Consider the following 24275-nt stretch of genomic DNA (forward strand, 5'->3'; position numbering starts at 1 on the left):
GAGAACAACTGACGACTGCAAGTAATTGCAACTATGTTTTTTCGTGGGCAAACGATGTCATTTGAGGATCTTATTTCCAAGAGTTGACTTCAACATAATAACATCCAATTTATTATTAATTAGAATAGCTTATGTAATTTTATCTCACCGTCAATAACGAGATTAATAAACCAAACTGACACTTTATTGGATTTTTTTAAAACACTGCACCAGTACAAGCAAGAGGTTGTGGTCTGCTGCCACCGTGCGCCAATTGAAGTGTGGAGGAGAATTTATGTTAGTGTCCATAAATGTCTCTAGGAACATAAGCCAGCACAATAACAGCTGATGCGCTCCATCCCGAGGTTAATAAAACCGAAGTTCTCACGACAAACATTAGGCCATCCTCACAGTTCACTTTATATGATGACAAAGAAAGTTTTTTTTATGACAACGAAATATAAAATCAGAATATGTCCTTGTCACTTTATCGTGAGGTAAGCGCAGTTGTTGGGAGCAATATATATTGTCTCTGGGGCTGCTGCCTACATCATAACACATGGTTTGCTAAAGAAAACAAATCAATGGCAGCTAATAAAAGGAGAAGGAGTTGTGTTTACTTTAGAGTATTGGCTTTTGATTCCGACTTCCCTTCATTAAGCCACATTGCTTCTAGATCAACGAATCAGGTATTTAGTAAATTCAAAGAGAGAGATACAATCGAAGTCTTCTCACAGTAATGAGAAAGCAGTGGCGTATTGTTAATGAATGCAAGGCATGCATTGCATGCCTAGTAGAAAGAAAAATATATTTTTAAATAGTATCTCCAGTAATACAGATTTAGTTTTAGTCTCAGTTTTCACTCAGGAAGGTCGAGCAGACTCAGTGTCCCTCAATGTCGAGGAGACTCAGTGTCCCTCAATGTCGAGGATACTCAGTGTCCTTCAATGTCGAGGGAGACTCAGTGTCCTCAATGTCGAGGAGACTAGTGTCCCTCAATGTCGAGGAGACCAGTGTCCCTCAATGTCGAGGAGACCCAGTGTCCCTCAGAGCAGACTCAGTGTCCCTCAATGTCAAGCAGACTCAGTGTTCCTAATGCCGAGGAGACTCAGTGTCCCTAATGCCGAGGAGACTCAGTGTCCCTCAATGTCGAGGAGATCTCAGTGTCCCTCAATGTCAAGCAGACTCAGTGTCCTTAATGTCGAGGAGGACCCAGTGTCCCCAATGTCGAGGAGATCTCAGTGTCCCTTAATGTCAAGCAGACCAGTGTCCCTTAATGCCGAGGAGACTCAGTGTCCCTCAATGTCGAGCAGACTCAGTGTCCCTCAATGTCAAAGCAGACTCAGTGTCCCTTAATGTCGAGGAGACTCTAGTGTCCCTAATGCCGAGGAGACTCAGTGTCCCTCAATGTCGAGGAGATCTCAGTGTCCCTTAATGCCGAGGGAGACTCAGTGTCCCTCAATGTCAAGCAGACTCAGTGTCCCTTAATGTCGAGGAGACTCAGTGTCCCTTAATGCCGAGGACTCAGTGTCCCAATGTCGAGATCTCCAGTGTCCCTTAATGCCGAGTCAGTGTCCCTCATCAAGCAGGCTCAGAGGAGACTCAGTGTCCCTCAATGTCGAGGGGAGATCTCAGTCCCTCCAGGGAGACTCCAGTGTCCCTCAATGTCGAGCAGACTCAGTGTCCCTCAATGTCAAGCAGACCAGTGTCTCAATGTCAGTGTCCCTCAATGTCAAAGTGTCCCTCAGTCAGCAGACTCAGTGTTCCTTAATGCCGAGGAGACTCAGTGTCCCTTAATGTCGAGGAGACTCAGTGTTCCTTAATGCCGAGGAGACTCAGTGTCCTCAATGTCGAGATCTCAGTGTCCATAATGCCGAGGAGACTCAGTGTCTTGTCGAGGAGACTCAGTGTCCCTTAATGCCGAGGGAGACTCAGTGTCCCTCAATGTCGAGGAGATCTCAATGTGTCTTAATGCCGAGGAGACTCAGTGTCCCTCAATGTCGAGAGATCTCAGTGTCCCTCAATGTCAAGCAGACTCAGTCCCTTAATGTCGAGGAGACTCAGTGTCCCTCAATGTCGAGCAGACTCAGTGTCCCTCAATGTCGAGGAGACTCAGTGTCCCTCAATGTCGAGGAGATCTCTCAGTGTCCCTTAATGTCAAGCAGACTCAGTGTCCCTTAATGCCGAGGAGACTCAGTGTCCCCTCAATGTCGAGCAGACTCCAGTGTCCCTCAATGTCAAGCAGACTCAGTGTCCCTTAATGTCGAGGAGACTCAGTGTCCCTTAATGCCGAGGAGACTCAGTGTCCCCTCAATGTCGAGGAGATCTCAGTGTCCCTTAATGCTCGAGTGAATGTCAAACAGACTCAGTGTCCTTAATATCGAGGAGACTCTCAGTGTCCTCAATGTCATCAGTGTCCCTCAATGTCGGAAGAGACTCCCTAGTCGAGGGGAGACCAAAATCCCTTAATGCCGAGGAGACTCAGTGTCCCTCAATCAATCTCAGTGTCTCCAGCAGACTCAGTGTCCCTCAATGTCAAAGCAGACTCAGTGTCCTCCTCAATGTCAAGCAGACTCAGTGTCCCTCAATGTCAAGCAGACTCAGTGTCCCTCATAAGCAGACTCAGTGTTCCTAATGCCGGGAGACCTAGTGTCCATAATGTCGAGGAGACCTCAGTGTTCCTAATGCCGAGGGAGACTCAGTGTCCCTCAATGTCGAGGAGATCTCAGTGTCCCTTAATGCCGAGGAGACTCAGTGTCCCTTAATGTCGAGGAGACTCAGTGTCCCTTAATGCCGAGGAGACTCAGTGTCCCTCAATGTCGAGGAGATCTCAGTGTCCCTTAATGCCGAGGAGACTCAGTGTCCCTCAATGTCGAGCAGACTCAGTGTCCCTCAATGTCAAGCAGACTCAGTGTCCCTCAATGTCAAAAGCAGACTCAGTGTCCCTCAATGTCAAAGCAGACTCAGTGTCCCTTAATGCCGAGGAGACTCAGTGTCCCTTAATGCCGAGGAGACTCAGTGTCCCTCAATGTCAAGCAGACTCAGTGTCCCTTAATGCCGAGGAGACTCAGTGTCCCTCAATGCCGAGGAGACTCAGTGTCCCTTAATGCCGAGGAGACTCAGTGTCCCTCAATGTCGAGCAGACTCAGTGTCCCCATGCCGAGGAGACTCAGTGTCCCTCAATGTCAAGCAGACTCAGTGTCCCTTACGCCGAGGAGACTCAGTGTCCCTCAATGCCGAGGAGACTCAGTGTCCCTTAATGCCGAGGGAGACCCCAGTGTCCCTCAATGCCGAGGAGACCAGTGTCCCCAATGAGGAGACTCAGTGTCCTTAATGCGTGCAGAAGGATAAGCCACATGCCCCCCAGTGAACATATCGGCGTAACCATCCTATCAATAACATGCTAAAATGAACTTTATTGCGATGGACCATAAGGAATTTGAGCCATTTTAGTAAAATTTAATATTTTTTCCCTTAATAAGCCTGAAGTCTTATGTTATACGGTGATATTATATTACCTAAGAGTTGTTGTTCCATAAGAGTGGCTATTTAATAAGGTTTCTGCAAATATAATGGGTACAAATGCATGCAATTCGAAAACTGCATTCACTTGTCGAGAGGCTATGTAGACTGTCGGCGGCTCTCCGTCAGCTGGACAAAACTGGTCCACATTATTATTTTAAATATTTCTAAATAATCCTACAGTCCGCTTTCAGTTATAGTTTTTCACTTGGGAAAATTATTAATTTTTCTGTTTTACTTGAAATAATAATCGGATCATATAAATAAAAATATTTACTAATTATTTAAATGTTCATCAATAAGATCATTGGCAACGTTACAGAGGGCCAACGTTGTACATTCACCCAAAAAAAAGTCCTGTCTCGAACCATGAACCCCGAGATTCAGACTCTTGAATCCGAAGCATTTATGGACAGAATAATGTATCAGTGTCTACTGCTTCGGGTTTACGAGTCTGAATCCCGGGGTTCGTGGTTCGCGACAGGACTTTTTGGTGACTGTACATGATGCCGAGTCATTTGTTTAACTACTTTGACAAATGCCGCTAATATAATTTAAGAAATTAGGTGTTTATGAAAGTTTCACAACCCTTATTTAGAGAAAGGCCATATCCTACTTGATATTTGATTTGATAACTGATATATGCATGCCTCAACAGTGCAACCACGGTACGCCGCTGTGAGAAAGGTTCATTCAGCCCATGAAGCTCCGACACCTGCTTTGAGGTGTTTTGTGAATCACTCTCATATGAACCGCGACGGTCAGTTCCGATGTTGTTGTCGTCGCGTTAAGAAGTGTCACAGTGAAGTGTCGCAAAGTGTCATCGTGGGTCAGGGAATATAATATCACGAGATTGTCAACACGGGTTGTATTTGTTGAGGTTAATGTGTTAAATATGAGGATGTACAGTGAGGACGTAGTTGTTGTGGGCCAGAGCTGACACAACCAAATGTACCCAAATGTAGCCAAATATAGCCGGAATGAAGTCAAATAATGGTCCTATATGAATAAATCGGACTGCCAATCACTTCTCGACTAGTATTTGGTGTCAGAAAGTCACAAAAAATTGGAAAACTTACTTTAATCTGAGTTAATAGCTCGCGTGCATGTACCGACGGATCGAGTAATTACCCAAATGTAGTCGCAATGAAGTCAAATAATGGTCCTACATGAATAAATCGGACTGCCAATCACTTGTCAACTAGTATTTGGTTTCACGAAGCCACAAAAAAATTTGTAAGTTAATTTAATCTAAGTTAATAGATCGAGTGCATGTACCTATCCTAACACAACTCAGATTAAATTAAGTTTACCAATTTTTTGTGACTTTGACACCAAATAATATTCGAGAAGTGATTCACAGCCCGATTTACGCTTGTAGGACCATCATTTGACTTCATTGCGACTACATTTGGGTAATTACTCGATCCGTCGGTACATGCACGCGATCTTTCAGAGAGTAATGGGAAAAACACTCAGGCATGAGAGACAGAGAGGGGGGAGGGGGGTGGGGCGAGAGAGTTGTGCAAGTTATAAGAAGATACACATATTGCTACCTTCATCCTGTGAACCCCTCACCCTTAACACCCGTCTCCCATCCTGGGTGAAAGATTAGGTCACATAAACAGAACGGTAAGACATAAATAGATTATTAATACTGAAATCTGACCCCAGTAGCGTTGAGGGCCACAGGTGTTGTTATCCAGGAATTTGTGTGTGTCTGATAAAATATTTATATTTATATAAATTATTTTATTATATAAATATTATAAAAATCCTAAGCTCTACAAATTCGCAAAATCGACATTTTCTAAATGTGGATGTGAAAATTTTGCGGATACTCCATGGATGCGGATGTGATATGCATCACGATTTGTCATCACTAGTTTTAGAGAAAATGTTGTAGAAAGATATTCCTATTTAAATAAATAAGAATCACAGCACCGGAAATTTTTTAGTGTAGGTTGTGAGTAAGTTACTCTTTGGGGTCCTGACCATTATGACTTCCTGTACTTTGTTGTGTCAAATTATATCAAGCAGCTGTACTGAGCCATGTTGACGGATGGAGGTATCCACCTCTCTTGTGTTACGGTTTATTAAATTTTTATTTAAATATCAATAAAATTGTATATAATTAGAGTAATAAAAGTCAATGTAGCCTCATTCATGAATGTTGTTTCAGGCAGGATCGTCCCTGGACCAAGACATGATGGGTGATGCCAAGGCTTCTTCTACTACCAGGGCAAGGTGAGTACAACTACTTCTGCTCATATTATGACACGATGGACAAGTGTGTCTATTTATTTTTGGTGTTAACTAAAAACATCGTTAGTTCATGGTTGTTCCTGTTAGTTCAAGAGTTCCATTGTTGGTTAAGGAGAGGGTTGCCACCTTTTTTTTGCAGCTAGGGCTGAGACTTGCCTTTGGGCTAACTAGGAAATCCTAGATGGCTGACCTCATTCTGACGTGGTGGCCAGCATTACCACAACCGAGTCATGTGGTCTTTGGCACTTCGATCGTGTAGAAACCCTCACTATGGATATGCAGGAAAACACGTTGGGCTTGATGGCCACCCATCATAACCTTTGACGAACTCTGTAAAATTATCTTAACCATCAATGTCTTAGCACTAGATTACTCTCCTATCCAAAATTTGCGTGCCATATAAAAATACCTGCCGTAGAGAACCTTTACTACACCCACTTGTATTGATGCACTGTGAGGCGTGGGGCATAAATAAAGACGTAACACTAAAACTAAGAGTAAAGACACTGTTGGAGATCATTAACATGAATAAGACTACTGAGAGTGAAGGTGATATTGGAGAGCAATAAGATACCTAAACGTGTACTAAGGGTGAAGGTGCTGTGGCTGTGCATTATTATTACATTGCGAATACCTTGAATGAAAGTGACGTGAGGGAGGACAATGCTGAATGTACAGTGAGTACAGGTGTTCTGAGGCATCATTGTGACAACTGTACATGTGTTGAAAGTGATTTGGAGGAGTATTATGATTATTATACGAATACTGAAAGAAGTATATACTGTATATGGTTAGGGGGCATTATGATAACTATATGGGTTAGGGGGCATTATGAAAACTATATGGGTTAGGGGGCATTATGATAACTATATGTGTACTGAGAGATGAGGTGCTTTGGGGGAGCATTGTGATAATTAGATGTGTACTGATTATGACGTTACTATGGGGGAGCAGTATTATAACTCAAACCTGTACAGTACCTTATGTCGGAGAATTATTATAATCAACTATAAATATACCGAGTGAATGTACTGTGGGGAGAATTGTGTTGTCTAATAAGAGTAAAGGCGTTGTGGGCGAGCATTATGATAACAGAGACGATAATAACAATGTTTATTTCTGTTCAGAAAAACTTTGGGAAAACATATAAAACATTGGTGTTGTGGTCTAGTGCACTAAATTATATTGCAAATGCTCTCTTGATATAAAATACATCCAGTTTATTTATTTATTTGCGTAGATAAATTTCGATATTCTTTAACACCATATTAGTGTTAATAACAGCGTCTTTTGATAGTAACGTTAAGCAAATACTATAGTACAGTAGGTAAAACAACTATCTGTGCATACTTTGTGGGAAACAATATGATACCATGGACGATAAATTTTGGTATATGAGGGCCGTCACTAGTCACACGTAAAATTTCGGAGCATATTGACCCCCACCTGCACAGAGAGTTGTTTTAGCTACTGTACTATCGTGGACAAAAGTTCGCTCCCTGTAGTGAAACTGAGACACGGGAATGAGTCTCCGAACTGACTAACCCTGATTGTTATCTGGTGCGGGTGTGCTGTGCGGGTCGATGCTGCTTCAGTTTGGGAAGGAGCGAACTTTTGTCCACGATAGTACATAGCGACATGAAAATAACGCTGTGTTCCAGAGTTTGGTGCGAAGATACGGGATGGTGCTAAAGTGAGGACCTTATTGTACACAGGCATAATGTGAAGGTGGTGACGATGTATGGTGTGGGGACGGATGGTGGTGACGATGAGTATGGTGAGGGGACTGATGGTAGTGACGAGTATGGTGAAGGGACGGATGGTGGTGACGATTATGGTGAAGGGACGGATGGTGGTGACGATTATGGTGAAGGGACGGATGGTGGTGACGATGAGTATGGTGAGGGGACTGATGGTAGTGACGAGTATGGTGAAGGGACGGATGGTGGTGACGATTATGGTGAAGGGACGGATGGTGGTGATGAGTATGGCGAGGGAACGTATGGTAGGTGATCAACTTACAGAGCACATGGATGGTGGTGGTGGCGGTGATGGGCGTGGGCGTGGCTGGGCTCCTCGCCTGGCACCTAACCTCGGCACCGTTGTCTGCTGGCATCACCTGCAGCGCTGCCCTCACCTGCGTCACGTAGCCCTCTTGATTAATCTCCACCGGCAGCTTTTTCTTGTTCTTGTACATCCTGAACCAAAACCAACAATTGTCTTCATTAACATTACACGAAGACAAATCCATTAACCATTTTTATACAGTGATTAATGATTGATATCAGACATGAAACAACGAATCACTTTTGTTTAGGAGGAAGACTCTACTGAAACAACAGGAAAACAACCGTCATGAAATAAGACTAACAATGTTGAGTGTACAAGGAAAGACGTGTATATCGTTAATGATGTTATATTACGTTTGATTAATGTTGTTAATGTAAAACTAAAATGTATGATGCGGATATATTGAGACGTCGGAGTTGCAAAGCTTCACGTCGCTAGTAACTTGCCAGACCTCGGCCGGTGACGACTATACCTGATGACCATTAGTATACCTAGTGTAGTGGGGGTCAGTATACAGGGCACACAATCATACACGCAGTAGCATTGTTCGAGTCTCTTGTCACGTTAACAAAACATCTTACGAACAGCTGCAGATGATCCTGTGGCGATTTTTCTCTTCTGTCCTTTAAGATGTAAAAAGATTCTGAATCTTTTTGTGTTCCCCAACTTATTTTATTCTTTGTGACTTGGACAGCTGAGCTACGTCTTCAGGAAGTCTGAGACACCTGTGCAGATGTATATTTTTTAGTTTTTCCTCTGGAATCACATCATCACCTGTCCTTTGTGAAGATTTCAATTAGAATCTTCGTCTCCTTTGAATCTGAGATCCTTCTTACGTGTAATGGCTTCAGCTCCTTGTCTGACACCAGCACTATATTGTTTCTTATGACGAGACTCTCCTGTTTGTTTTTAATTATGTCTTCTTTGACACAACCTTAAACTGTTTTAGACTCTTTAGTTCACAAGGTATTTTTTCATAATTTTCGTATTGTGTTTCTCTCCTTCTCTTCAACAGGTATTATTCTTGTTGATATCGTCGGGTGTCATATGTCGGATATAGTAAGTCAACTTCCTCCCTTTTACACTGGCTTTATCAAGTTCAGGTCCTGATAGTAATTCTTAATAAGTAAATCCTTAAGTCAGTGGGTGACATTCTCCATAAATAACTGATTCAAGTATAAAGCTGAGGACCAGGGCCGTGCACAGGTCTGTCAGAAGGGCGGCTGAGAGTTTGTAAAAAGGGCACCAATACCCTGAGGGAGGAGGTGAGCGAAGTGAACCTTTGCAGCTGGGAGGGTCCAGGAATTTTTTTTGTAAATCTGATCTATTTGAGGGCCATTTTGAAACCATGTACAGTTGCTATGAATATCCTTGAATTTTGGTATATTTTATAATAATTTTTTTAATGAAAATATAGTTAATATGCAATAAAAGCAACATGCAAACTGCTTCTTTATGAAACAAGTACCGGTTGTCAATATGTACTTCCAACTTCAAGTGTAGATGAATCTGATACCATACAATGATATTATTAGACAATATATTTACAACATAAACTAAAGAAGCAGGGTCATTGAATGCCACTTTACAGCTCAGCCACGTCTCTACTATAATCCAAGCTCTGCCAGGAAAGAGCCCCACATAATAATACAGCAGAGTGTTTATACTTGGCTTTAGAATAATATAAGAGGATTTTTTATCCCTAAGTTCTTTCCGTCTTAAATGGGATAATCTGTTCCTTTTTTCACGACTAATGGATACCCCACCTTCTTGTTACTGAAGATTTACAAAAGAAAAACACACACCATCGAGGAGGGCACTTTATAACTGGCAAGGCAAAGGGGCAGGGACTCAAGCTCCCCTTGAGCCCTACCTATGCACGTTCCTGCTTATGGCACAGGTAAATTGATATGTTTATTTCACCGTAAAGTGAAATTTTTACCCTAATGCTCGTGTTCCGTAACTCCCTATAATTCGTTAAGCGGGGACTCCTGTCTTTATATTTACTTAATTTAACGTTTCTTATAAAAAACACAGAATCCCAACTATTTGCAATTCTTCCTCTGTGTGAGTGACGTCATCATGCGTGAGGCGAGACTTCCGAAATAGTTGAGGAATTTAATTCTATATTTAATTGAATTATTTCTACCAAAGATACAATTATAATTACCCAACATAATTTCATCGCGATTTGATCTACTAGTTTAAATAAAATAACACAGACACATTATAAAAGTCATTAAAACACTGACTCACATTAAGTCTTGTGGAAACTTGAAAAATCACTCACGTTTCTATACATTTCTCGGTATTTTTAAAACCATTCAGTTCTAATCAAATACAACTTGGGGCTTTAAGCAACCCTCTTATAGGTGTAACACAGGCATAATTAACTACACTGTGTATTAAAGAAGAGTTATGTGGATATGATGGGATCAAGTGAGAACAAATAGAAGTAAGAAGATGGATGATGATGGGCAGGAATTAATGAGATGGGGGAAGATGTAACTGAAGAAAATACGAGAGAGAGAGAGAGAGAGAGAGAGAGAGAGAGAGAGAGAGAGAGAGAGGCGATTACGTTTAAAATTTAACTAGTTAATTTTCATTTTTTCAGTAAAGTTAACGTGATTTTTTTAACATTAACTAATTAAGTTAAGATTTTTTTCGATTAAGTTAAGTTAACCCGTCTGTGTCAAATTTGCTTAGGGGAATTTTCATGTGGATTAAATAACTTAATATCCTGTAAATGTTCTCCAGAAGAGACAATGAATACTGTAGTTTGAATACCTGAATAGTAAGGCAGTCTGGCACACTACTTCCTTGGTATAAGTCTTGAGATTAAATACCGTTTATCATATGGACACTGCAACGGACAGTGAGATGGATTTTTTTTATTTTGCCGCTAACAGCGGCTAGTTTATTGTACACCCCATACTCATCCTGTGAGTGGTAGCGCAAAAGGATTACAGAGTAGAGTTTGCAAGGGTCATAATAATTAAACCCCGTTGTCAGGATATTATGGCACTGAATGTTACACAGTATTTAAATTACGTTATTTATTTAGTTCTATACATAAAGGGTAACTTTGACAACTGAGAGGCAGCAGGGCAGGGCGGCCTCTCCAGTCTGGCTCCGAACGTTTCGTGTACAGGAAAGTCAACTGGGCACAAGGGCTGGTGTGTTATATATTATTGGTTATTTTTTCTAAGGAGTTAACTGATAATTAGTCGAAGTTAATCAATTAATTTGCCAAAATTTCGATTAAGTTAAGTTAAATTGTAATTTCAAAAGTTAATTAGTCAAGCTAAGTTAATTAATTTTCCCATGCCTGGTGTGTGTGTGCGTGTGTGTGTGTGTGTGTGTGCGCGCGCGTGTGTGTGTTTAATGTATGTATGTATGTATGTTGGGTATCATTACAACGGCCATGGTGGACTGCGCTTCAGCTCAAGACCAACTACTGCAAGAGTAAAAAAAAAAATACGTTTCTTGCTGAGCCTGAGTGAAGTGTGTAAGTTATTGCGGGTGAATTGATTGTGTTTAAAGATGACGTGAATTAATGACTTGGACGGATGAAAGAAGTGGGAAGTGAATGTAGAAAAGTTGAAGACTGAAAGAATTAGAGAGTGAAAGAGCTGGATGTTAAAGTCTCGAATGTGAAAGTTGGAGAATAAACGATGGAAAGTGAAAATTACAAAGTGAAAGGATTGAGGTCAGGAATGCAGGTGTGTGTGTGGTGTGTGCGAGTGTGTTTGTGAATGTATACATAAGATAGTTAGAACAGAAATAAAAGGCTTTACTAGGATTTTCTGGGGCCCAAACTGAGAAACTTTTGGAAGGAAAATTATGGGAAGATTACCCTTGGTGGTGTAACGTTAGTATAGTCCGCGGGCACAGCAGAGAGAAGCTAAGACAAGATAAAACTTTCTAGAAACAGGAAGTACAGTTGATATATAAGGTACAGGCGAGCTTTTTAAGAAGACACATTAGTTATATATGACCGGAAGAGATATATAAAGCCGGGAAGAAGTAGTGTTGGTGGACCAGCTGCAACGCTCTTGACTCTCATATGGGGTGTGAGAAGGTTTTTGTCCATTACCAACACACAACCCATGGGGAATGGCCCACACTGTCTGATATAATTAGTCCGTCACTACTTAATGAGTAAAGTTGTAACATTAGAGCCTCATCCATCTCCAGCCCATCATTCCTGGCGTTTGGTTCGATGTTTTCACTTGTACATATTAACACATACAGAAACGTCTTGGAAGGTGAATATGTAGATGGACAGTGACGAAGGTGAACATTGATGTTTCACAAATTATGGCACAAATATTTGTGTAATCATATAAAGATATACCAAGAGTGAAACAGGATATAGAAACACGACAATTTTACAGGAACGACAACTCAAAAATCTATATACAGTTATAAGCGGCAAACATTCCCCCAGAAGACACTGCTGGTCTAACTTAAAGCAGCCAGTATCGTCTGTGTAGATCGTGTCCTGTGGTTCACTGTTGTTTACGTGTAATTCCAGCCAGGAAAAAATGGTGGCTTCTTCACCGTGTTGTGTGTACCTCAGCTCAACCTACAGAGTATGTTTGTCTTCGGCGGGTGAGCCACGACACGCGGGGGGATCAAGTCGTGCACGATATGTGTTGTATATTATCTTCTCCCACTATGGAGTATTAAATTTAAACCGACAAAAAAAGTAAAGTTAACATCAGGCAGCTGACACACTAATGTCCAACAACTTATTATAAACCATTTAATGATATGAACATCAATCATTCCCGAGTGTACCATTTGGAATTATATTTTAATTATATATTACAATTCTCAAAGTCAAATGTTAACCAGTCGTTGAAGTCACAAAACCCGACCCAGGAGTTGTCAGGAGCCGCGCGCCCGCACACACACGGCCTATATCCGTCCTTGGCCAAAATTTAGTGCACTGGGAAAAACTAACTATACTAAATATTCAACTCTATGTTAAAACCTGTTGTTGTTCTTAGCGGGGCCCACTTTATATGTTCGTTGTATTCTCGGGGATGTTTATATAAGCATACCAAGTTTCAGCTCTTAAGAACCGCGGCCGTGCATGACAAAGAAACAAAAGTTTATGTGTTTTTAATGAGCAGGTTCCACCATTGGAGGCGGAGGGAGTAGTCCACTGGGACCAACCCCCCCAAAAAAGTTCTAACTTTATGATACTTCTGGGGTACATGAGCATCCCACTTCTGGAGTACATGAGCATCCCACTTCTGGGGTACATGAGCATCCCACTTCTGGAGTACATGAGCATCCCACTTCTGGGGTACATGAGCATCCCACTTCTGGAGTACATGAGCATCCCACTTCTGGGGTACATGAGCATCCCACTTCTGGGGTACATGAGCATCCCACTTCTGGGGAGCATCCCACTTCTGGGGTACATGAGCATCCCACTTCTTGAGGTACATGAGCATCCCACTTCTGGTACATGAGCATCCCACTTCTGTACATGAGCATCCCACTTCTGGATGTTATTTCAGCATCCCACTTCTGGGGTACATGAGCATCCCACTTCTGGGGTACATGAGCATCCCACTTCTTGGGTACATGAGCATCCCATTTCTGGAGTACATGAGCATCCCCATGTTAAATTTCAGCTCTCTTTTTCTAGTATTTGTAGCTGTGTATAGCGACCAGGCACACCGACACACAAACAAACACTGTGTTGTATATGTACACCCATGTATACATTACCAGCCAAGGTCTCTAGATACGCTACCATGTGTTCACGCTAAGAAATATACATGTTGTATCCCCAGCAGTATTATAACTCTCATTAACTCGTCCCCCGCTGCTCATACATACTCACTTACGGAATGGCTTATCGGTGAACATATGTTTTAAGCATTTTTTATTCACATTTAGTTGAAATTGGTAACTATCAAAACATTGAACAAGAAATTATCACCTCATAAAACTTAAAGGAAAACCTGAAATTGTAGAAAGGAGAACTAGACCTCTTGTTAGTGAGAGGTTCCAAGTGACGGTGAACATTACATAGATAAAGTACACACGTACCTACACCAGCCTGGGAGTAATTCTAAATTGTACTTGAAGAACACAAAAGGTGGTGTATTTAACTACCTGAAACACAACATGAGTTACACATACTTATAACTAAAGACATACTGTATAGCTTGCACCCTACACAAGAAAAGATGGAGGTTGAGACAGTGGAGGTGAGGTAGAGACAGTGGAGGTGAGGTAGAGACAGTGGAGGTGAGGTAGAGACAGTGGAGGTTAGGTAAAGACAGTGGAGGTGAGGTAGAGACAGTGGAGGTGAGGTAGAGACAGTGGAGGTGACGTAGAGACAGTGGAGGTAGTGGCACTCACGTGAGAGAGGGCGGGGGTCTGCCTCCGTCGCTGGTACACAGGAACTTGAGTGTGACGCCCGCTATCACCTCCGTTCCTCCACCCTCCACCTGCAACACGGGCCTGCCAGGACGCTCTGAGGCCCCACACAAGAGCACCGTCAACAGCAGCACCATAAGGAAAATGACGCACATGTTAACATTATGAATTTAGAAATAATTTTAGAGACATTATCAGACTACTTGAGATTTAAATTAACATATTACAATAATTCATCTTTGTGTTGCATTACATATTGTATTTCTTCATGCTACTGTACACAAGGGGAAGGTAACGCTGTACATTTAGGAATATTGTGAAGGCAAACATTGATCAACAACCTAAATGTGCGTGTTATATCACTCGTCTTATGTATTATCCACTCATCACTCTTACTTACCATCATATTCATTCTGATCTTTCATGAGGATATTGTTTTCGTATAAAGTTAGGTGGTGATGCAAAGTACCCATGGAGAGGCAGATAATTCATGTGTTGGCACTGATAGTTTTCTACTGCAACAAATTTTACCAACTCACCACCACTGACTTCCCCTCACAATCGAGTACACTCCTCACCACCCGCTACTGATACACCTTAACGAGCTACAGTACTGACGGTATCCCTCGACATCCACATGACTTTTTGTTATATAGTTTCAATTGGCTTCTTTGAGAGACTTGTGGCACGAGGCGCTTCTACAGTATCTTTGACTATGTTGAGTATCGGAGGTCGGGCTTAGATAAGGAACAGAGATATAGCACAGTAGTTGGTAATGATTGCTTTGACACCTTCAGTTGTCTGGACCAAGTACTCGTCAAGACAAGCAGTTAGCATCAGCAGTTAGCATCGACTACCTATAGGGGGTTGTTTTTTTTTTTTCTCGGTATTCTGTGTTGCATTCAGCAGTGCGGATGTAGTGATGCAGACAAACGAGTGAACGCAGCTCTGGACACGTGAATAGTGCACTGGCGTAGTGAGGTGTGCGGCACCCGGGGGCAAATGTCCCCCTAACTGCACCCCCCCTCCCTCTCCCTGCCCTTCCCTCCCTGCTTTCCCTGCCCTCCCCCTCCCTGCTTTCCCTGCCCTCCCCCTCCCCCTCCCTGCCCTCCCCTCTCTCCTCCCTGCCCTCCCGCCCTCTCCCCTCCTGCCCTCCCTCCTGCCCTCTCCCTCCCTGCCCTCTCCTCCCTCCTCCCCATCCCTGCCCTCCCCCTCACTAAGCCGCAGGAATAGAGTCGACCAGAGTTGTCCACACATTTTGGCGTTGTGGGCGGAAAGTTTCCTCTTAACACAGTCCACGAACCGCACCTGACTTAATAATGTTGTAGTTTTCATTAAAGTGTTGAAGCTCTTGGATAGTGAATATTAAACAATTTAGTTTTAGATAGTCGGTCTCAGTAACTATAAATACCGAGCAATACCCGTCCAGGGAGTAATTTATCATGTAAACCCTTGCGAAATTATCTCTCTTTTTTCATAGCATTCTTTATTTGGCGAGCTTTCATTACGATTTTTTTCTGCCTGAGTGCCCAAGCCGCAGAAAATTATCTGGTGAGCTGCATACTGCCTGCGGGTCTCTGCTGGAGCTCTTCTGGTGTATACAGTTGTTGTTTCTCGTACTATATGATCTCAGATGTGTTATGGTGGGTCGAGATGTCTTCACCCCCCCCCACAGTGTCCATCATCTTGCATCAGTTTTATCGGTATTGATATGGAGTAAAGTAACCTATATTAACTTAGAGGATGATGCCGCATACATACAGTACATACATACATACATACATACATACATACATACATACATACATACATACATACATACAGTACATACATACATACATACATACATACATACATACCAAGTGACAGGAGTGAAAAAGGTTCAGTTGAAGGACAATGAGCAGATGGAAACAAGTAGTAGGAGTAGAGATAGGTGCCGTGGCTAACACAGCTGGCTGGTTGTTATAGGATTGTAATAACAGACCTCCAGCACCACGACAAGACCCACACGGCCGCACCTCGAACCCCGATAGGCCCCACCCAGTAGAAAAGGTAGAAGTAGGTTAGTAGTAGCATTGTTTGATGACATGTGAAGGTATAGTCTTTGAGCTTATGTATGGTTAAAATTGTCAAAATGTAAGTTTTTACAACCTAGAATACAATATTTGGGGCATGTGGTTGACCAAGACGGAGTTACTGTTGATGCTAGCAAAGTTGAGGCCATCCGTAAATATCTTAGACCACAGTCTGCAGATGATGTACGCTCTTTCATTAGTATGGAGGGTTTTATCATTTTTTTATACAGGGATTTTCAAAAATAGCTCTTCCTTTAATTGATTTACTTAACCCTTTCACAACGGGAGGTTACACTAAGCTGAATAAATCGTCTGGCGGTAGTCAGAATAAAATGGCAAGTGCGTTACACGGTGAAAGGGTTAAGAGAGATGGACCTTTCAAGTGGGAAGAACAGCAACATTGTGCTTTTGTTGAATTGAAAGACCGCCTTACTAGAGCGCCCATCCTTTGCTTTCCAGATTTTTCAAAACCTTTTATGATAACCACAGACGCCAGCTACAGTGGGTTAGGGGCAGTGTTATATAACCACAGACGCCAGCTACAGTGGGTTAGGGGCAGTGTTATCACAAGAGAGTAAAGGGAAGCAACTCCCACTAGCGTATGCTAGTCGTGCCCGCTCTAAAGCAGAGAAGAACTACAGTGTTACTGAGTTAGAGGCTTTAGTTGTGTTATGGTCTTTACAGAAGTATCACGATTGTGTATATGGATATCCAGTTGTTGTAACTACAGACCATAAACCTCTTGTCAGTTTGTTTAACACTAAAGACTTGTCAGGCAAGTTTGTCAGTTTGTTTAACACTAAAGACTTGTCAGGCAAGTTTGCCAGATGATTTCTCCCTATTCAGGAGTTCAAACCATTGCTTAAGTATTTAGAAGGAAGGAATAATTTTGTCTCAGACGCTTTATCTAGGCATGTTTCCTTCAATTAATGTTGACCGAGTACGTGCGACGCAGGAAGCTGATCCTATGTGGTCACATATATTGTCTTATGTAAAAGGTAGTACGCCTAATTTAGACATTAAACCTCCTGTTCCTATTCGTGAGTTTGTTGTTCACGATAATGTTCTTTGCCGGCAAACCAAACTTGGTGTTCCTGCTCGTACTGTAACTCAGTTAGTCATACCTGCTCCGCGTGTACATGAGCTACTAGTCCTTATGCATGACACTCCACAGCTAGCTCACCCAGGCAAGGGCAGATGCATTAAACAAATGCGGTTAAAGCACTTTTGGCCCTAGATGGCAAAACAGATTTCAGAGTGTGGACAATTGTCAAGTTTGTAACGAGAATAAAGGTACTACGTTAGCACCTCTCCCCGTTCTCAAGTGTCCTACAGTCTCTCGACCATGGGAGAAGGTCATCATGGATGTTTTAGGTGATCTAGTAGAGACTCTCATTAATAATAAATATCTTTTAGTAATGATAGACACATTTACACGTTACTGTGAACTAGCACCTATCCCTGATAAAAGCGCAGAGACAATTGCCCGAGCCTTTAAGAGTCATATTCTCGACAGGCATGACACTCCTAACGTTCTACTTACAGATAACGGAGGTGCATTTAACAACGCGCTGCTAACTAAGTTATGTGAACTGTATCACATTAATAAATGTTATATCACAGCCCATCATCTTGCGGGGTGGCTGAACGGCTTAACAGTCATCTTCGTATTAACTCGGATTTTACTAACACGAACTGGGATGAGTCTATGCTTGACGTACAAAGTTCCATTAACAGTTTTTATTTGAATCCATAGGCGACACACTTCACTTCGCTCTCTACAGTTATGATAGACGACTTCCATTCGAGGTTGAAGTAGGGAGACAACGAATTTTCGGTGAGGATTTCATTGGCAAACAGTATCGCCTTTGGTGTTGAATGCTGTTTTTTATTTTCTCTCGCTCATGCGAAGGTAGTTTGTGATTAGGTGAATTTCTTCTGTTTAGTCATTTGTTACTAACAGCTGTATGTTTTCCTCCACAATTGCAGCATTTAATTGTTGTGGATGTACAGGTGTGATGGGAGTGGCCTTTGAGCAGATCTGTGTTTCGTTGCACTGCCTAGAGCTGTGCCCGACTTTATAACTTGTGTAGCATTGTCTTGTGTCTATTATCTGCTATAATTCAACGTCTATGGAGGGGATTGTGTAATTAGTTACAAGAGAACAAAATATTATGAACAGGAAGAAGAGAAATGGTGGCCGCTCACCTTGCAGTCAGGAAGGAATATACAGTATATCATCCGGACTCCTGGCACCCTCCCTCATGCGGTACTTACACATATATCCGAAGGGTCTGTCTGTCAGTTGTGGCCTTTACCGAAATATGTTCAATAAGATGCAAATCGTCGAGTTTCAGAAACAGAAAAGCGAAAGCGAGTGGACATTGCGTTCACCACAACAAGAGAGTAGAAGCTGATATTAGATATGGCAAAGCAGCATAGAACCCATCACCAACACTTCCTCCTACCCAAAAAAATCGCTGTAATAGATCAAGTATATTATAATATTTGTTCAATAACTTTTTCCGTTGTTATAACTCTGTAAACTTTACTTGTTATGTGATGAAAGTGACTTTTTCATTGAGACAATCTTCGTTCACTTGAAGTAATCGAACTATCTAAACGTTACAGATAATGTTAAGATGGTTAACTTAGCATTGTGACTGATTGTAGTGTGTACAAGTGAACGTGGGCCCTTCGTGCCTGGTGAAAGTTTGAACGCTAGTGCTTGGCTAGCGCGCAACCGTCGTCAGGTTGACAGAGTACAGCAACAAAATGGTTAATTAATGCCATCCTAAAGAAACCATCGACATGGGACCAGGTTTTTTCACTCTACGTTATTTTTGCGATTTTTTCACCAAGTTTGATGAAAAACGATTGTGCCGTTTCGGCTGCCCAGAACAGACACACACACACGGCTATTCCTATAGAGTAACCCTCCTTGGTTATAGCAGCACCACAACAACATCAAGGAGTAAACGTTAACTTTCTTCTTCCTCTATAATAATGGTTGCCCTTCGTGGAACGAGGATGGCCGGCCCAAGGGCCACCTAGGCGTGAAGGTGTAGAAGCTGTCGCCAACACAACAACCACACCCTGAGTTAACGAGTTACATGACCCAGTGTCAAGGAATATTCCGAGAAGACCGGACAACTCACTAACTGTACTAGCTAACCATTACCCCGGAACACGATCTGCAAATCGATTAACATCCGGGTCCCCAATTACTGCGGACACTACCTCCCTCCACACTGGTGAAAAACATGACAGAAACACCACATCTGTGCACTCTGGAGGGAAGTCACCAAGTCTGACACAGATCTCGTAAATCTTTAAGTGAAAAGCGAGATACTTAACGAGAATTTTTTTATAATAGTGAGCGACTGTTAAAATAACTCACCTTTACTAAGTCACTGTAAAAATAACCAAGTATTATTATTTTAACGGAATGTAATACTTGCAACTTTTCCTCTTTTCTGAATCTTATATACAACACTGTGTTTTATGAACCACGGCGGAGAGATAAGGATCCGGGAGCAAATAAAGCTGGCTGCAGTATCATGTCGTAACTGAGGTAATAACAGGGAGCTTCCCTTATTACCTGGGGTGTGTGAGAGACCTCCTGCCTCACGGTGGCTCATAATCCCCGCCAGAGTTCAGTGGTCCTTTCATAATAAGACTCACTCTCTGACTGGATCCCCGTTAATGTTCTTGGCATAAATAGTGTAAATGTCAAATTTCAAACGAATGTGAGAGACAAAGAGAAAAGGACAGATAAATTGTGTTGGATGTTTTCGTCGATTCGTTTCTTCCTTTTTTTGGGGGGTGGGGGGGTGGGTGGCTACATATCACAATAGAGGTCTCGGAGTAAATTACTTCTACCTCTACCTTAACCGAGTCGTTATAGTTAAGCGGCTGATAATAATCTTCAGAAGAATCGTTAAGTTATGATAAAAGCATTAAACTTGGCGTGGATATTCTGATATGGATATTATTTAACTCCAGTCGATAAGCTCACTTGGAATTTCAAGATGGCGGCTATTTTTCGACATACTGAAGATTGATAGAGTTATCCTATTTCAGTGAACTCAGTGTCCATTTCTATGTTTATGTGAATGTTAATACTAATTCTGCTCACCCTCCCAAAACACACTTGAACAACTCAACATCAACTATGGGAGTGACAGGACATATTGTTAAGATGTAGTTGTTTACATAATGTCCAGTAATGACGGAGAACCATCATCAGTTATAACTGATAGATCATGCGGCAGAAATTACAGTATATAAATAATGGCATTAGTTTATCTTATTCTCAATATTTTTCACGAAATTAGTGTTAACAGTGAGTTGTAAAGGATGAGTTTATAGATAAAAGTGATGGAGTTTTCAAAAAGCTTTGCTTTTGATGTCTCCCCCAACACTGCCTTTGACTTTGATCCGCTGCCAACACAGGTCCAGCCATGACGATCATTGCCTGGGACTTTACAATATAATATATACTACAGAGCGTCATTAACTTCCCGAAGCTTTTGATGATAGACTAAAACAAATATAAAACAAAGTATCGATTACCTTAACAAAAATACCTGAAGCTAATATATATTGTATTACACTCTTTCTGTAGCTAAGTTTAATTATTTTTTTATATATGGGCGATATGGGTTGGGTGTAAACGGGGCTGCCTAGTTTGTTTTATGTAAGACGTTTAACTACTATCACTACAACACAAGTGGTGGAAAGATGAACATATTTAACAGATGGAAGGATTGACGAGTGCAGGAGTGAATGTTTGGATGATAAGAATATGTGAGAAAAGTGGATGGGGAAAACATTACAAAGAGGATGAGGGCGAGTGAGGTGGAAGCATATATAGGTTGAGTGATGCTGGGTAGCGGGAGGCGGTGCACTGAATATTAACAAGCGATAAAGGAGGCAGAATATGTGATAACTTACTGGCGATCTTGAGGGTCCATTGGTGAGTGACGGCTCTCTCCGTGGCTGGGTGGTGAGCCCTGCACTCCGCCGTGACCTGGGGCGTATCGTGTAGCCCTGACACGACATGGTTCAACTCGGAAGTGGTCACCCACCCTCCACCTTCCTCCTGACTCACCACCGATGAGCTGCTGTCCAGTTCTACTCCTACGAGAAAATTAAAACGGCAATTAGTTACACCTGTAATATGGGATAAACTACTCTTCTTAAACTACTAATCATATCCTCACTGTTAATCAAAATCAGACGTAAATTCATCGACGCCAAATGCAAATACTAGTGTTGGGATATTGGCCTACATGTGTCAGAAAACTGAACAGAAAAGGTTATCTTTCACTTATATCTGGAGAACGTTCAGATGGTAGAGGGGGGGGGGGTGAAGCAGGTGATGGTTGTTGTGGGGTTATGGGTAGGTGAGGGTGTTTGTTTACCTTGTATCATCCAGGTGATGGTCGCTGGAGGGTTGGCGGCGGAGGTGTAGCAGGCGAGTGTCAGCTCTTGGTCCACCACTGCCATCGAGGGAGTTGTCACAGTCACCTTGGTTGGCGCGTCTGCTGGAGAACAGTGTTAGGTGTGGTGTCACGTACAGTTGTTCTAAGAAAGTTCATAACATGGCAACAATACACCAGATCTAAACAAACTGGTGCTCGTGGTGTCTTTACTGCTCGTTGGTCGACCCGATGTTTGTTCTTCACGACTTAGTTCCCATGAGAACACGTTGTATTATTCATTTATAATTGGGGTCATAATCAGAAATTGAAGTCGACAAAATTATATTAAAGCGAAGAAATCTTGGAGGATAAAACAGCATTCAGAATAAAAGAGTGTAGATGATAAATTAAATTCTAAAGAAAAATGGATGAGAGAAGAAAGTTGGTCAGAGCGAGTGAGAATTTTTTGAGAATTTTACAAGGAAATTAAAATGCATGAAGACAAACCAAAGAAAATTGTCTTGGAATATGTACAAAGAGACAGCGGGAGATGTAACAGGAGGGAAACGCAGAGAGAGATAAATGAAAATAATGAGGCAGGAAAGAACACATAAATAAGGTAAGACTACAAAGAGAGATGTCAGTAAAATCCTCTAAAACTATCTTAATTTTTGGGGGTCGATAAATTCCAGAATGAACACTGCGACTCATGCTGTCTCGATATGATTGTCAAAATCTTTCGTCCGTTGTCATATTTCCTTTTTTTTTTAATGATGACATATATTGTGGTTAAACTTTCTAGTGAATCACGTGTAAAATGTTTAAACTCATTTTAATAAAGATAGTAATGTTATGATCCCAGTAAATTTGTTTTGTGTTTAAGCCATTGTTCATAAAAATTGTTTCACTTCAGTGGTATTAAACATCAGTTTCTTATTAATAACATTCTGGGTAGCAAGTGACAACGATGAATGTTTCCAGCCGTTTAGAAAAAAAAAGTTTATCTCTGGTGGCTCGTATCTTAACCTGATAAGTAATGTTACTAAGAATATTGATAGTAATTGTCATGTTATTCATTGTGGGATTTATTTCTGTACGTTGACTCACCACGATAGTGAGCTTCGTGTTGCCTCCGTAATTCTCATCTCTCACATAGTTCTTGTTGTAAAAATAAAGAAATCTATTTTAAGTTGTGTTCTACAGTATTTTCAGTGCTTACAGTTACAGCAAAAAGTTTATAATATAAAAGTGTGTGCCACCAAACTATTCATTTCATTAATTTACATAAAAATTATCAAACTAATGAACACAATATGATGATGACCAACGTTACTCGCATATTTGGCATGAATAAAAATTTTTCAAATGCTGGTCTGTTGTCCATCAATCACACAATTATCTCTTGTCAAAAGGAATTCATGTAAAAATTATCAAAACTAATGTTGAACAGTTGGACAACAATCTCCACCGTCAGAAGTGTTTACAAAACGTTCAGGTTATTTTGACAGATATGAAAAAAACAAAAATATTATAAAGTTCTGATAGTGTTTGTGTTGTGTATTGGCGTTCTTAGTGCCCCTCGTGTAATGAGGATGGCCGGCCCAAGGGCCACCTGGGCGTGAATTTGTTTAAGGTGCAGAAGCTGACGCCAACACAACAACCACACCCTGTAAGTTAACGAGTTGCATGACCCCGGAACACGATCCGAAAATCGATTATCATCCAGGTTCCCAATTACTGCTGGGAAGACAGAAACTTGCCCATAGTTTCACCCTGCCCGGGGATCGAACCCAGGTCCACTCGCTTACGAGGCGAACGTGCTGATCATTACGCAAACACACACACACACAATTCAGACACTATAATAAGCTTAAGAAAAATTAAAACATTATCATAAATAGTTTAGCTTCCACCATAATACAGTGGTGGGCCTTTAACTGAAGCCCTTTGCAAAATTAAGGCAATAAATTAATTGATGACTAACTTAGTTATTTAGATTAATGACAAAATATAGTTATCTAACTAAATGCCTGAAATAAGAAATATATGTGCTCTCGTGTTCTCGTGCGTGCGAGATTGTAAACTTGACGGTGTCGAGTCGGAAGTGTGTCGTGGATATTTCCCATAAATCTGAACAAAACAGTTAATTGTAAAATTTGTATTAATTGAGTGTATTCACTGTAAGTTGAGGAGTGTTAGAGGGAAGGCTTATCAAGAGGAACATTAGGGATAAAATATTTTTTCAGTGTGGTGGTTAGACAGGTGAGGGGCGTTGATGATGTATTCCAGGTGAATAAATTATCGAGTGTAATTAGTAAAGGCTATATGAATGTGGCTGAATTAAGTGAGATCAAATAGAAGGGAGAAGTTGAGATGGCGACTGAATGGAGTTGAGGAATTAATGAGAAGTAGTAGAGCGAGGGGACAAGTGACTCATTTCAACGATAACAAATTTACTGATAATTTAAGTAATAAATAAATTAAAAGGGTTAAGTAGGTTGAGTTGATGGTAAATGTATATAACATTAACCGG

At 41.5% G+C, this 24275-nt stretch overlaps 1 protein-coding gene across 1 annotated transcript in view; it reads right to left on the minus strand.

The window, feature by feature from the left end:
* Nucleotides 1-24275, minus strand: part of LOC121860244 (nephrin-like) — a 45121-nt gene that overhangs the window by 19455 nt on the left and 1391 nt on the right. Inside the window, exons 2-5 of the mRNA XM_042357332.1 lie at nt 21743-21865; nt 21273-21458; nt 14224-14338; nt 7789-7964 (exon numbers count right to left, since the gene is read on the minus strand). Coding sequence (XP_042213266.1) covers nt 7789-7964; nt 14224-14338; nt 21273-21458; nt 21743-21865 — 600 coding nt within the window. The remainder of the gene's footprint in view (nt 1-7788; nt 7965-14223; nt 14339-21272; nt 21459-21742; nt 21866-24275) is intronic.

This window comes from Homarus americanus, unplaced genomic scaffold (genome assembly GCF_018991925.1).
Source record: "Homarus americanus isolate GMGI-L3 unplaced genomic scaffold, GMGI_Hamer_2.0 scaffold21914, whole genome shotgun sequence".
In the NCBI taxonomy this organism is placed as follows: Eukaryota; Metazoa; Arthropoda; class Malacostraca; order Decapoda; family Nephropidae; genus Homarus; species Homarus americanus.